The following is a 12,579-nucleotide window of genomic DNA, read 5'->3' as shown; positions in this document are numbered from 1 at the left end:
ATGTATTTACTATATCTATTCAAATGAGCTTTTCTGTTCCACCGTGTGTCTGACACGTTGTTTTCTCAAATGCTGCCATAATGAGGACAAAACATCCAAGTCTGTAATATACTTTTTTTGCGTTTATCTATAATCATTTTTGGGATGAAGTAAATAAACATTCATCTGGAGAGATGGTTTTGTAAAAATGTATGTTTTAATGTTGTTGAAATAAATCATACTGAACTGATCCCAAGATATGACCACTCAGTGCAGAACAATGCGGACCTGCTTAGAATTACTCTCTGCGTGGACACATTGGTGCCTCCAGATGTACTCTGCTTAATTACCCAGGCAAGTCTTTTACATCAAGTGCTACATTCACAAACATCATTGGCGCACCTCTCGCTGTTGTCTCACTGTTCTGTACATTAGGTGATTAGCCCAAACACACTGCTACTTGTATGAGGAGAAAGGAGAACACAATTTTACTATATCAAATATTGTGTATTAGGAGTATGAGGTTAATTCATTTGATAAAAAAAGCTTAAATATTGTGGGCGATTGGGGGCCTCCCGGGTGGCGCAGTGGCTAAGGGTGACAGGGAGGTCCGTGGGACGACGCACAATTGGCCTAGCGTTGTCTGGGTTAGGGAGGGTTTGGCCGGTAGGGAAATCCTTGTCTCATCGCGCACCAGCGACTCCTGTGGCGGGCTGGGCGCAGTGCACGCTAACCAAGGTTGCACAGTTTCCTCTGACACATTGGTGCGGCTGGCTTCCGGGTTGGATGGCGCTGTGTTAAGAAGCAGTGCGGCTTGGTTGGGTTGTGTATCGGAGGATGCATGACTTTCAACCTTCATCTCTCCCGAGCCCATATGGGAGTTGTAGCGATGAAACAAGATAGTAGCAACTAAACAATTGGATACCACGAAATTGGGGAGAAAAAGGGGTAACAATTCCACACAAAAAAAAAATGATATTGTGGGCGATTGGCAGATGTAGCTTTCATAGACCTACTGTACATTCAGATGTGATTGTAAATCAAAAGAAAATGTGTATTTCTGAGGCATATCACTGCTTAGATATGTTGTCCCCTATGTATCCCTAGTGTATCTCTTTAAACATGCTGCAGATCACCATGACGGCTCTGAAATGCTTCTGTGCTGGCAGAGGGTGTAAATAAAACCTCTCAGAAGATGACAGCGGACCACACTGGGGAGGCACCTCCTGCAACTGATACATATTCACTCTGGCAGGGCCAATGGGGGCCAGCAGGGGTTCAATTATTTGTTTTCCTTGCTCCCAAAAGTTAATGTCAGATGGGTTAGCCATTGGGGCTTATCTATTACCAGCTCGATTCCTCCCGGGCCACAAGGGAAGGGAGGATGGCCGGGAATGGCAGCTGCTCCTAGCTGTGCTCACGCACATTATCTTCATTTATGAACTGGGTGGTTCGAGCTGTGAATGCTGATTGGCTGACAGACGTGGTATATCAGACTGTGGTATATCAGATGTATTTTTACTGCTCTAGTTACGTTGGTAAGCAGTTTATAATAGCAATAAGGCACCTCAGGGGTTTGTGATATATGACCAATATACCACTCCGCGTTGCGTTGTGCATAAGAACAACCCTTAGCCGGGGTATATTGACCATATACCACACCTAAATATCTTAAGGAACAAGGAAGGGGGTGGAGGAGAAAATATCCTGGTATGTCTTGAGAAATTGCCCCCCAAGTATAGTATCAGAGCCCCTCCCATGTTCTCACCCATTTTGGGTGGCGCTCCCAATCTAAGAGACACATCTGTTACACCCCACAACCCCCTCTTTGAAATATTGATTAAGCGATAATGGACCCTTAGTGGAGTGTATTTATTATGCAGCAGTTGTCGATAATCCACCAAAGTGAGCGAGTAAATGGTGACTGGTGGAAGTCTTCTCCGATTTCACCAGACCCCCCCCCACCATCCCTGAACCCCATTCAGTACCCTTCCCTCTACACCCCCTCCTCCTCCTCCCAAACCGCCTGTCTTTCAGATAAACAACATCGGACATGTCACACATGTTTAGTAAGATAATGAGGACAAGATGGTGGAGACAAGGGTCAGCTACTGACGGAGGGATGATTGACATGGATACGGAAAGTATTGGGGAAGCTACCAATTACCTCACACTGTAAGAAGTTAAGCTACACTAAAGCTACCGTCAAGAAAAACATAGTTTGTTTAACTAAAGTTACTTTGAAAAAGTAGTTCACTTCATCCAAACTACTTTATGTGAAAATTAACATATCTAAACCTGAAATGTCATAGACTGCAATTTGCAAGAACAGATCAATCTGAAGTCAGTTGTTAACAGAATTTGTCATTTATCCTATTGAAAACAAAAATTATGTTTTGTGTGACAATTAGGCAGGTCTGATGATGAAAAAGTAAGTAAATTCTTGCCTACTTCAACCATATTTTATTTTATTTTATTTTTAAAAAGTAGTGTGTATTTCCAGTAGTTAGCTACACCGCTACATGATAAAAAACTTAGGTTGGAGTCATTAAAACTTTAAAACTTTTTCAACCACTCCACACATTTCTTGTTAACAAACTATAGTTTTGGCAAGTCAGTTTGGACATCTACTTTCTGGATGACACAAGTAATGTTTCCAACAATTGTTTACAGACAGATTGTTTATTTCACTTATAATTCACTGTATCACAATTCCAGTGGGTCAGAAGTTTACATACACTGACTGTGAGTTGACTGTGCCTTTAAACAGCTTGGAAAATTCCAGAAAATTATGTGATAGCTTTAGAAGCTTCTGATTTACATCATTTGAGTCAATTGGAGATGTACCTGTGAATGTATTTCAAGGCCTACCTTCAAACTCAGTGCCTCTTTGCTTGACATCATGGGAAAATTAAAAGAAATCAGCCAAGACCTCAGAAAAAAACATTTTAGACCTCCACAATCTGGTTCATCCTTGGGAGCAATTTCCAAACACCTGAAGGTACCAAGTTCTTCTGTACAAACAATAGTACGCAAGTATAAACACCATGGGACCACGCAGCCGTCATACCGCTCAGGAAGGAGACGTGTTCTGTCTCCTAGAGACAAATGTACTTTGGTGCGAAAAGTGAAAATCAATCCCAGAACAAAGAAGACTGCTCCAAAACCGCCATAAAAAAAGCCAGACTACGGTTTGCAACTACACATGGGGACAAAGACCGTACTTTTTGGAGAAATGTCCTCTGGTCTGATGAAACAAAAATAGAGCTGTTTGGCCATAATGACTATCGTTATGTTTGGAGGAAAAAGGGGGAGGCTTGCAAGCCAAAGAACACCATCCCAACCGTGAAGCACCGGGGTGGCAGCATCATGTTGTGGGGATGCTTTGCTGCAGGAGGGACTGGTGCACTTCACAAAATTAATGGCATCATGAGGTAGGAAAATTATGTGGATATATTGAAGCATCATCTCATTACATCAGACAGGAAGTTAAAGCTTGGTTGCAAATGGGTCTTCCAAATGGACAATGACACCAAGCATACTTCCAAAGTTGTGGCAAAATGACTTAAGGACAACAGAGTCAAGGTCTTGGAGTGGCCATCACAAAGCCCTGACCTCAACCCTATAGAAAATCTGTGGCTAGAACTAAAAAAGTGTGTGTGAGCAAGGAGGCCTACAAACCTGACTCAGTTACACCAGCTCTGTCAGGAGGAGTGGGCCAAAATTCACCCGACTTATTGTGGGAAGCTTGTGGAAGGCTACCCGAAACGTTTGACCCAAGTAAAACAATTTGAAGGCAATGCTACCAAGTACTAATTGAGTGTATGTAAACTTCTGACCCACTGGGAATGTGATGAAATAAATAATTCTCTCTGCTATTATTCTGACATTTCACATTCTTAAAATAAAGTGGTGATCCTAACTGACCTAAGACAGAGACTTTTTACTTGGATTAAATGTTAGGAATTGTGAAAAACTGAGTTGAAATGTATTTGGCTAAGTTGTATGTAAACTTCCGACTTCAACTGTAGTTAATCTACAACCAAGTGCAAAATGTAGTTAAATTACTAGTTGTACAATGTAGTTCACTACTCCCCAACACTACATACGTGCAACACTAATGCTAGTTTGCTAGTTTCTAGTGTGCTGTACATTGTGTCTTTAGAAGGTAGTTGAAGGATTCCATTTGTGAGAAGGTTTGGATCCCACAAACACAAACATCAGAAAAGTAATCATCAGAAAAGTAATCTACGATTCATCCATCAGTGTTTCTTTTTCTAATATAGTTGATTCAAACTTTTTAACAAGTGGAATCCAATTAATTTCAATATGCTAAACGTGGTCCAATATGTTGTACGTTGATTGTGACTACACTTGTAAAAACACGTTGGTCTACATTGTGTCAACCCAATCCTGTTAACTTTAAATTGAAATGGCATGTTTCTTGTAAAACAAATTTAACACGCTGTTAGATCAGAGGTCAGAATCTGTCTCACATGACCCACTACTGTTGAGCCTCTGATAGTACACCAATGCATTCTGTGCCTAAATAAATTACACAGTGTTACTGTTGAATAAAATGGTATCAAATTAATTATGATTACATTTCAGTAATTTGAATTTGTATTCCGGCCTAAATCTATTGTTCTGCAGTTTTTATATTTTTTTGATAATAAACTCAAGATCTCAAGGCCCGGGAGACTTCCCCTTAATTGACAGCAACAAAGAGCCTGACCCAAGCATGGGTCGAGACATGACAAGGAAAGACAATCCCTTTGTAAAGCCAAGGACACTTACACATATTGGAGCTTGAGGTTGTGTTGGAAAGCATTCGCCGAGATGTACGCCAGCCTGCAGAACGTGACCGTGCTGGAGGGGGAAACACCGACAGACAGATAAAAGACAGAACAGGAAGTGTGAATCACTGATTATGCTACTAGTTAGCCACAGTAAATCCATAGTGTGTAAGTTAGCCAGTCTGTATTAGCTGTGTTAGCTAGCTCCAGACCATTTCCTTTCTTTGAATACGGAAGGTAATCAGAAGAAGTATTGAAATGAAATTACTGCACAGGACTGCAGGTCTCTGCTCAGAATAATGGCTAATGTGCAACACAGGAGGTTTACCCCCTTGATTGAAAGAGCCATAAAGGAAATGAAATGTTGAGTTGTAAAGTTTAGTACTGCAGATTGCTATAACAAGGTAGAGGGTATATTGGAGAGGGTGAATAGGGAGGGTGGAGTGTGGAGAAGACCCCTCCATCAATGACAGGACCAACCAAACATTTAAAGCCAAGTCAATCAAATCAACTGCTAGGTGTATTGTAGCACATTTCGCATATGTATGTATTTCATGCAGTAATACCAACAGACATCTACAAACATATTATCATACAACATTAGAGAAATTCTGTACATATGACATATTATGCAGGGTTACTCACAGATTCTTCAACTCTCTATAGTTGGCAAGGTCTACTTCTGTAATGTTCTCCAGGTCGGCTTGATTTTCGATGTAACTGGGCAAAGAAACAAAAAAGAAATACAATGACATTCAGAGTTGATTTGAGTAAAAAAAAAAATTAAGCAACAAAAAAATCTACTGAAAAGTAAAATACAAAAATACTGTCTAGGAACAATGAGGTTCATAGGCTTATTATAAGCAACAAAACAAAATGCTTGAACGGAAAATTATCTTTATTGTTATCAATCATTTTTACCCACAGCAATCCAGGCAGAGCAGGACAGTTAATGTAATGACCAATACAAAAGGTTGTACATGTATTGAATGTGATGAAAGCCCTAAAAAGGTACTGAATTGACACAGTACAACACTGAGGGTTATATTTCATAGTGAAATTCATGAGTGCATTGTCCAAACCATGGGCCTTTGTGGGCTAGAGCCTGACAACTGATAGCATAACCAGACCAACGCAGATGCAAAGAAACCTAAATCTACTGTAGAGAAGACTTGGAAAAACCATTTGTCTTCTTGCGAGACACTCATTTGACATTGCTGATGGTAAATTCTCTTCAATGAGTCATTTTCCACATTTCCAGACGCACCTATTATTTCACGAGGGGACAGTATGTCAACTCAACACTCATTTAACACAAGGTCACTTTGCCCAACTCTTGAACTACAGTATCTTGAACCTCTTTGTATATTCCATCTTAGAACAAAAATGTGCTATCTAGAACATAAAAGGGTTATTTGTCTGTCCCCATAGTATACAGTATAACCCTTTGAAGAACCCTTTCTGGTTCCAGGTAAGACCCTTTTTGCGGTTCCGTGTAGAACCACTACACAGAGGGTTCTACATGAAAACCAAAAGGGTTCTCCTATGGGACAGCCGAAGAATCCCTTTGGAATCCTATTTTTCTAAGAGTGTACTGTACAGATGTAGGATCATAATTTGAGCCAGTTTGTTACAGCAGGAAAATCCTCTTGCAGCAAAAGGAAATGTGAATTATTATGCAGATTATAATTATTGGACATTTTTGTGGGGGTTGATACATTTTCCATAAGGGAAAATCAAGTCTGAAATGTCTAAATGTGATTACAAACGTCAGAAGCCTTTTTTAAACCTCCTGCATTGCAGAAAGGTTATCCTGCAACAGGTTAAGATCCTACATTTGTACACGACGTGGCCAGAAATTGTACATTTTATATGGACTGTTATATATGATATTTATGATATTACTGTATCAATAACCAAAAGTAAAGCAGCATAAAAGGACCAAGGGGGAAACATTTTCCTCTACTTCAACATGTTTTATCAAGAAAAATTCCAAGCTTTATCACATACTGTATAGCCAAATATGATAGCTTAAAAAAGCAGTACCCAACCCTTTTTCATGACAACACCTGGGAAATGTGTCATATATTTTCATTGGTATCTGGTTGACATGACGATCGATAACCAGATTACAACCAGGTGAAGACTTCTCGTTCGGATCACTAAAAATGTCCTTTTACAGTCAGTATACAACCTGACCATGACATCACTAAAGACATCAGCCAGACATCATTGCAGCCAGTTTTGCCCGCTGGGCAGTGCCCCAAACATCTCCATCACCAAATATTTCCTTCTTTAACAGTGAGGCACTACTGATTCAGTCTGTCACTACGCAACACAGATATTTATTTCACCCACGGAGCAGTAATGTAATTGCAGGACAGGTGGAATGAGAATCACCAATCGCCCCCATGCTTATTGGATTGAGCCAAGTGGGTCATATTTCATCTAGCGTTCTCAGACGGGCATCCGCTGACAATTGGCAAAATTTAATTTATAACTTAGTGCATGATGAATTTGGGCCCCTGTTCCACAGTTAATGGTTTCTTGTTTGTTCCCCTGAAACACATGCCGAAAGAGCAGCTCTTGATTATTGATTGAATTGCTTAGAACTCTGCTGGAGTTCTAAGTAACAAGTTAAGCCACAGGTACTGATATATATATATATATATATATATATATATATATATATATATATATATATATATATATATATATATATATATATATATATATATATATATATATATATATAGAGAGAGAGAGAGAGAGAGAGAGAGAGAGAGAGAGAGAGAGAGAGAGAGAGAGAGAGAGAGAGAGAGAGAGAGAGAGAGAGAGAGAGAGAGAGAGAGAGAGAGAGAGAGAGAGAGAGAGAGAGAGAGGAGTAGATACATAGAGGGAGAAAGTTCAGTACTAGCTGGACATGCTGCAGATGCAGTCTCTCCCTTAACGAGCTAGATTGAGTGTTAATTGTTGAGAGCAGTAGAGAGGAACAAAGACAGAACAGTATGAGATTACAGCAAACAGCATTTAGTTCTGTGTTCCATTATCAGTACTTTATAGCCTAAGTATAACAGCCATTTTCCAATTCTCTGAAAAGAGTGGATAGAGCTGTGTACTGTAAAGTAACAGATAATTGCTTAAAGATAAATTTTCCAACTTTTGTATATTTTCAGCCAGTTTTGAAAGTGGTGCTCATGAGCTAAAAGTGGCCCCTGTTTTTGTGTGTACTACATCATCCAATTGTGTCCTATGTCATCCATTTTGTGGGATATCATCTGAATGGTGCAATTCGTGTGATGTGTAACAAATCCAATTCATGCCATATGAATCTGGATCCCGTAGCGCCTCTTTAAGTGGAGTGTACTGTGTACCCTTTAAAATATTATATGTGTCTCTTCTATGCAGTTTTACTTAAGTATGTATAATCTGTTGGTTAATAGTCCTTCGGGGAACCACAAGCCTCCTGCACAACCACATGTTCTCAATGGGTTTGTGAGGATGACCCTCACCAGGCAAGGATGTATGTATCTGAACACCTTGCTGCTATAGTGCCTCTATGATACATGATGGGGAAGAGTCTGTTTGCAGTCACCAAGGCAGAGTATTAGTGAAGCAGTGTCAATATCAGCACAATCTCACAGACCTGATCACTCCACTACCACCAACTCTGCTCTTATCGACAGTGTTCTCTTACAGCGCATCGCGCCCCAGTACAGCCCGTGCAAAACCACCAGACACAAGATCAAACAGCCTCTGTAACCCCAACTCAAAACGGGGGAGTTCAATTTGATGAGTTCATGGAGTGGAATTTGTTCACTGGAAACAGAAATTGAGAAACTCCAGTTGTGCAAATCATGGAAAGAGGACTAGGAGACGGATCATCTCTGAATACTTTGATACATACTCTTTGAATCTCATGGACTTTTCATCTTTAATAATTGTAATAACAGTCCTGTGAGACTTCACAAGAAGTGCCTGCACAGTGTCTTTTACCAATCTAATTTGCAGAAGCAATCAGCAAAGTAAGAACACCATTTAAAATGAAGTCCGTTATCTAACCAGCTCATCACCATACTAACACACACTGAAGGCCGGTGGCTATACAAAATGTACTCAATCCATAGGGTCAAGTAACTCTCCATGAAAATGAATGGAAACCAATCACCTTGATTAAACTCTATACTGGACTATATTCACCATCTCCTATTAAGACATGAATTTGTTGTTCCATGCCCAGCATTGCTTCAAACAGCTCAAGCCGGTCACGCAACCAACATCAGATCAGCAAAGCAATGGATTAACCATTATGCCAACCCAACTCATTATTCACACTACCAGACATCCCATCCAAGATGGAGCCAACAGATAGATAAGCAAAACATGAGCACTTGACAAACACACACAACAAACCCAGCAGAACCAATCAACCAACCAACCAACCATCCATGCAACCAACTGCACTCACATTTCCGTGACGTTCTCGCTCTCCTGTAGTGCCAACGTGGGTATAGTGGCAATGCCATTGGGCTCCAGGCACTGTAGCATGGCGAAGGAGCACCGGCAGGCGGATGGGCACCCTCCCAGGGCTGGCACCGCCAGGGTGATTGCCAGTAGTACCAGGGCCAGTGGGGCTGCCCATGGAGCAGAACCCACAGCCATGATGATGGAGATGGTGGAAGAGCAGCTCAGAGAGTTGTCAGTGCAGACTGAGACAGAGTAGGACTAAACAGGAGAATAGACTGGGAGGTTCCACACACAGCAGATCTTCTCTGGGCTGACTCGCAGGGTTGTGATCCCAGCCAGGAGACTCTGGTACTGAGCCACAGGAGCAGCTAGCAGCAGGAGCAAGGCAGGCAAGGGACCCTGGGGATGCTGGTAGGCTCAGCCTCCCCACCGTCACCCCCTTCTCCCTCTCTCTCTGTCTCTCTCTCTCTCTCATTCTCTCTCTTTCTCTCTCTCGGAGGGAGGGGCAAGGCAGGCCATTAGTTGACTGTGTGGGAGAGCCACTGTCACCAGACAAAGAGATGAGATGGGATGATGGTGATATGATCTTCTGCCTCTGAGTGAGATGTATCCTGTCCCACCAGTGGTTGCAGGTGTGAGACAACTAAGAAGTCAGGACTCTTGGGTACCAACCAGTCTCATGCAGTGAAGATGGTTGCAAATGGTAAATCCATCTATCTGCATGGGTTTATGAATGAGGTTACTTCCCTTGTAGGTTTGTGAGATCAGAGCTAATAAGGGATTTAGTGGTGGTTGTGGACAAATCGGGGAAGATACAATACTAGGAAACCCTAGTCAACACAACAGGCTATGAGGCGGTCAATCACTTTTTGACAGGGTTATTATTTCATGTAATTATTTCATTCATTTACAAAGGGGTAATTGTTACATCACTTTATGTAACAATGTGTAATAATCAAGCATTCCTATTGGACGATTAATGTATAATGTGATTTTTAATTGTGTATTTAAACCCCCTTGTTTTTGTGTTCCAGGCGGACTCCCACAGAAAGTGATGCAGTCCAGAGGCATGGTGGATCCATGTTGCAACAGAGCTTAAGGCTGAAATGTTTCATTAGAGCACATGGCAAATGTACTGTGTGCTGTATGACTAAGTGATAATGGACTCCTGCCTGCTGGCTTGTGTTGCTGCTTGTGTCCCTTTTTGTTTGGTTTGTAAGTTGTATGATGGTTTTAACTAACATGGATTTTAAGCTAAACGTAAGAGAAAAGGATGTTTATGTAAATGAAATATGGAGGCGATGAAATCGAATTGAATTGAAAAACTGTGTGCTGAAACCTTGGCAAACACCAATCCTTAAAATAAATGGGTTTAACCGTTCCTTTTGTTGTTTGCCTCTGCTTTCACACTGCCTGCTCAACCCAGACCCAGAACCTATCACTTTTCTACCTTGTGACATAATCATAAGACAGGGTTAGCATGATTAGCTGTAAACCTCATGTCGGAATATCATTTGTAAATCATATATTTCTCGTCAGAATGTTACTCAAGGAAGGCTAAAATAGCTCACGGCAATCGCGCAGAGACATCATGTAGAATTAGCATTACTTGTGGCCCTCCATCTCTTGGCGTCTATGAGACGGAGCCAATTCTTACCCCAGGGACAAATAGTATGCCCCACCCCCATCCCTCTTAGTCACCATACACATGAATAAGGTCATAGTGTCCTGACCACAATTACCAGCTATAAGCTGAATTGCCATTTCTGCTGCAGTAGTCAGGAGATAGTGATGGCTCAGTACTTCCTCCCTACTCTCCATACTTTTACTGAGCTCAGCTAGTAAGATGGGAAGGCAAGAAGCTTCTTCACCACGAAAGTGTTCTAGTGGAGTAGATAAATGTGTAGCATAGTGTTTGATGTGTGAAATATGACATTGAGCATACAGAATGCTTTGTACCAACCATTATTAATGCATGGATTGATACCAAAGTGAAGAAGACTTCAAGCGAAACTTAATTAAATGAGTTAATGTTTTTCAACAGTGGTTTGGTTTATTTTCTTTTAAGTGGCAGTTTGTGTGTACAGCGTACATGTCTGTTTGCATTGAAATGAGGAATGCTTATGCAAAGGAATGCTTATGCATCATATTCCATATTCTCTGAACATAAGAAAATATAGAGAATACATATAGTTTCTTATTTCTGTTTGAGCTAATGTTCCAAATCTATGATGGAGTTAGGGATAGGAAGTCTCCAATAATCAAGGCCAGTGCAGGGTATACTGAATAAAGCAGCCAATCAGAACAATGGGTAATCAAATTAAGGACAAATAGCCAATATTCACCACGCCGACACCTCATCAAGGACCTCAAAGCATCACAGAGGATGTCCTAAGGATATTAGGTAACATTCCTGTTGGATCCCTTTTAGGTTTCAGTGAGATGTTATCTAACTGAAGTTCTGAAAACGTTCTAGGAACATTAAAGCTCCAATGCAGCCGTTTTAATCTCAATATCAAATCATTTCTGGGTAACAATTAAATACCTTTTGTGACTGTTTTCAATTAAAATGGTCAAAAAGAAGCAAAAATTGCTTCTTAGCAAAGGACAATTTCTCAATCAATAATTTTGCTATGACGGTCTGGGAGTGGTCTGAGTGGGAAGGGGGAAACTGAAAACTAGCTGTTATTGGCAGAGATGTTTGGAATTCTCTTTCTCATTGATATATGAACTAATTTACCACAGGTGATGTCACCATGGAAAGCCAAAACTCCATCCCACCAAAACAGGCAGAAATGTAAGGGCGGTCTTTTCAAACAGCTCTTACACTTAAAGGGTATTATCATAATTTTCACAGTATTATTCCAACCTCATAGTGTGGAAATATACGCTCAGTGGCCCCGTTTATTAGGTTACACCCATCTAGTACTAGGTCAGATTTACCTTGGCCTTCAGAACAGCCTAAAATCTTTGGGGCAAGGAAACATTACTCAATTGGAATCAAGGGACCTAATGTGTGCCAGGAAAACAATCCCCACACCACTACACCACAACCATCAGCCTGTACCATTGACACCAGGTATGATGGGGCCATGAACTTATGCTGCTTACACCAAATCCTGACTCTGCCATCAGCATGATGCAACAGGAACCGGGATTTTGTCGGACCAGGCAATGTTTTTTCACTCCTCAATTGTCCAGTGCTGGTGATCATGTGCCCGCTGGAGTCGCTTCTTCTTGTTTTTAGCTGATAGGATTGGGACCCTGTGTGGTCATCTGCTGCAATTGCGTACCACAGTATGAGTCATAATACCCATAAAACCTAGCGGTAAAACCC

The 12,579-nt window shown here is 41.0% G+C and overlaps 1 protein-coding gene across 1 annotated transcript in view; it reads right to left on the bottom strand.

Annotated features, from left to right (window-relative positions):
* Positions 1 to 9,585, bottom strand: part of LOC112223654 (high affinity nerve growth factor receptor-like) — a 28,861-nt gene extending 19,276 nt beyond the window's left edge. The window contains exons 1-3 of the mRNA XM_042306704.1: positions 9,244 to 9,585; positions 5,421 to 5,495; positions 4,777 to 4,848 (exon numbers count right to left, since the gene is read on the bottom strand). Coding sequence (XP_042162638.1) covers positions 4,777 to 4,848; positions 5,421 to 5,495; positions 9,244 to 9,437 — 341 coding nt within the window. The 5' untranslated portion in view covers positions 9,438 to 9,585. The remainder of the gene's footprint in view (positions 1 to 4,776; positions 4,849 to 5,420; positions 5,496 to 9,243) is intronic.
* Positions 9,586 to 12,579: the final 2,994 nt, after the last annotated feature.

Source organism: Oncorhynchus tshawytscha, linkage group LG03, assembly GCF_018296145.1.
Source record: "Oncorhynchus tshawytscha isolate Ot180627B linkage group LG03, Otsh_v2.0, whole genome shotgun sequence".
In the NCBI taxonomy this organism is placed as follows: Eukaryota; Metazoa; Chordata; class Actinopteri; order Salmoniformes; family Salmonidae; genus Oncorhynchus; species Oncorhynchus tshawytscha.
The sequence above is the reverse complement of the archived record's forward strand: the minus strand, read 5'-3'. Positions and strand labels throughout refer to the sequence as shown.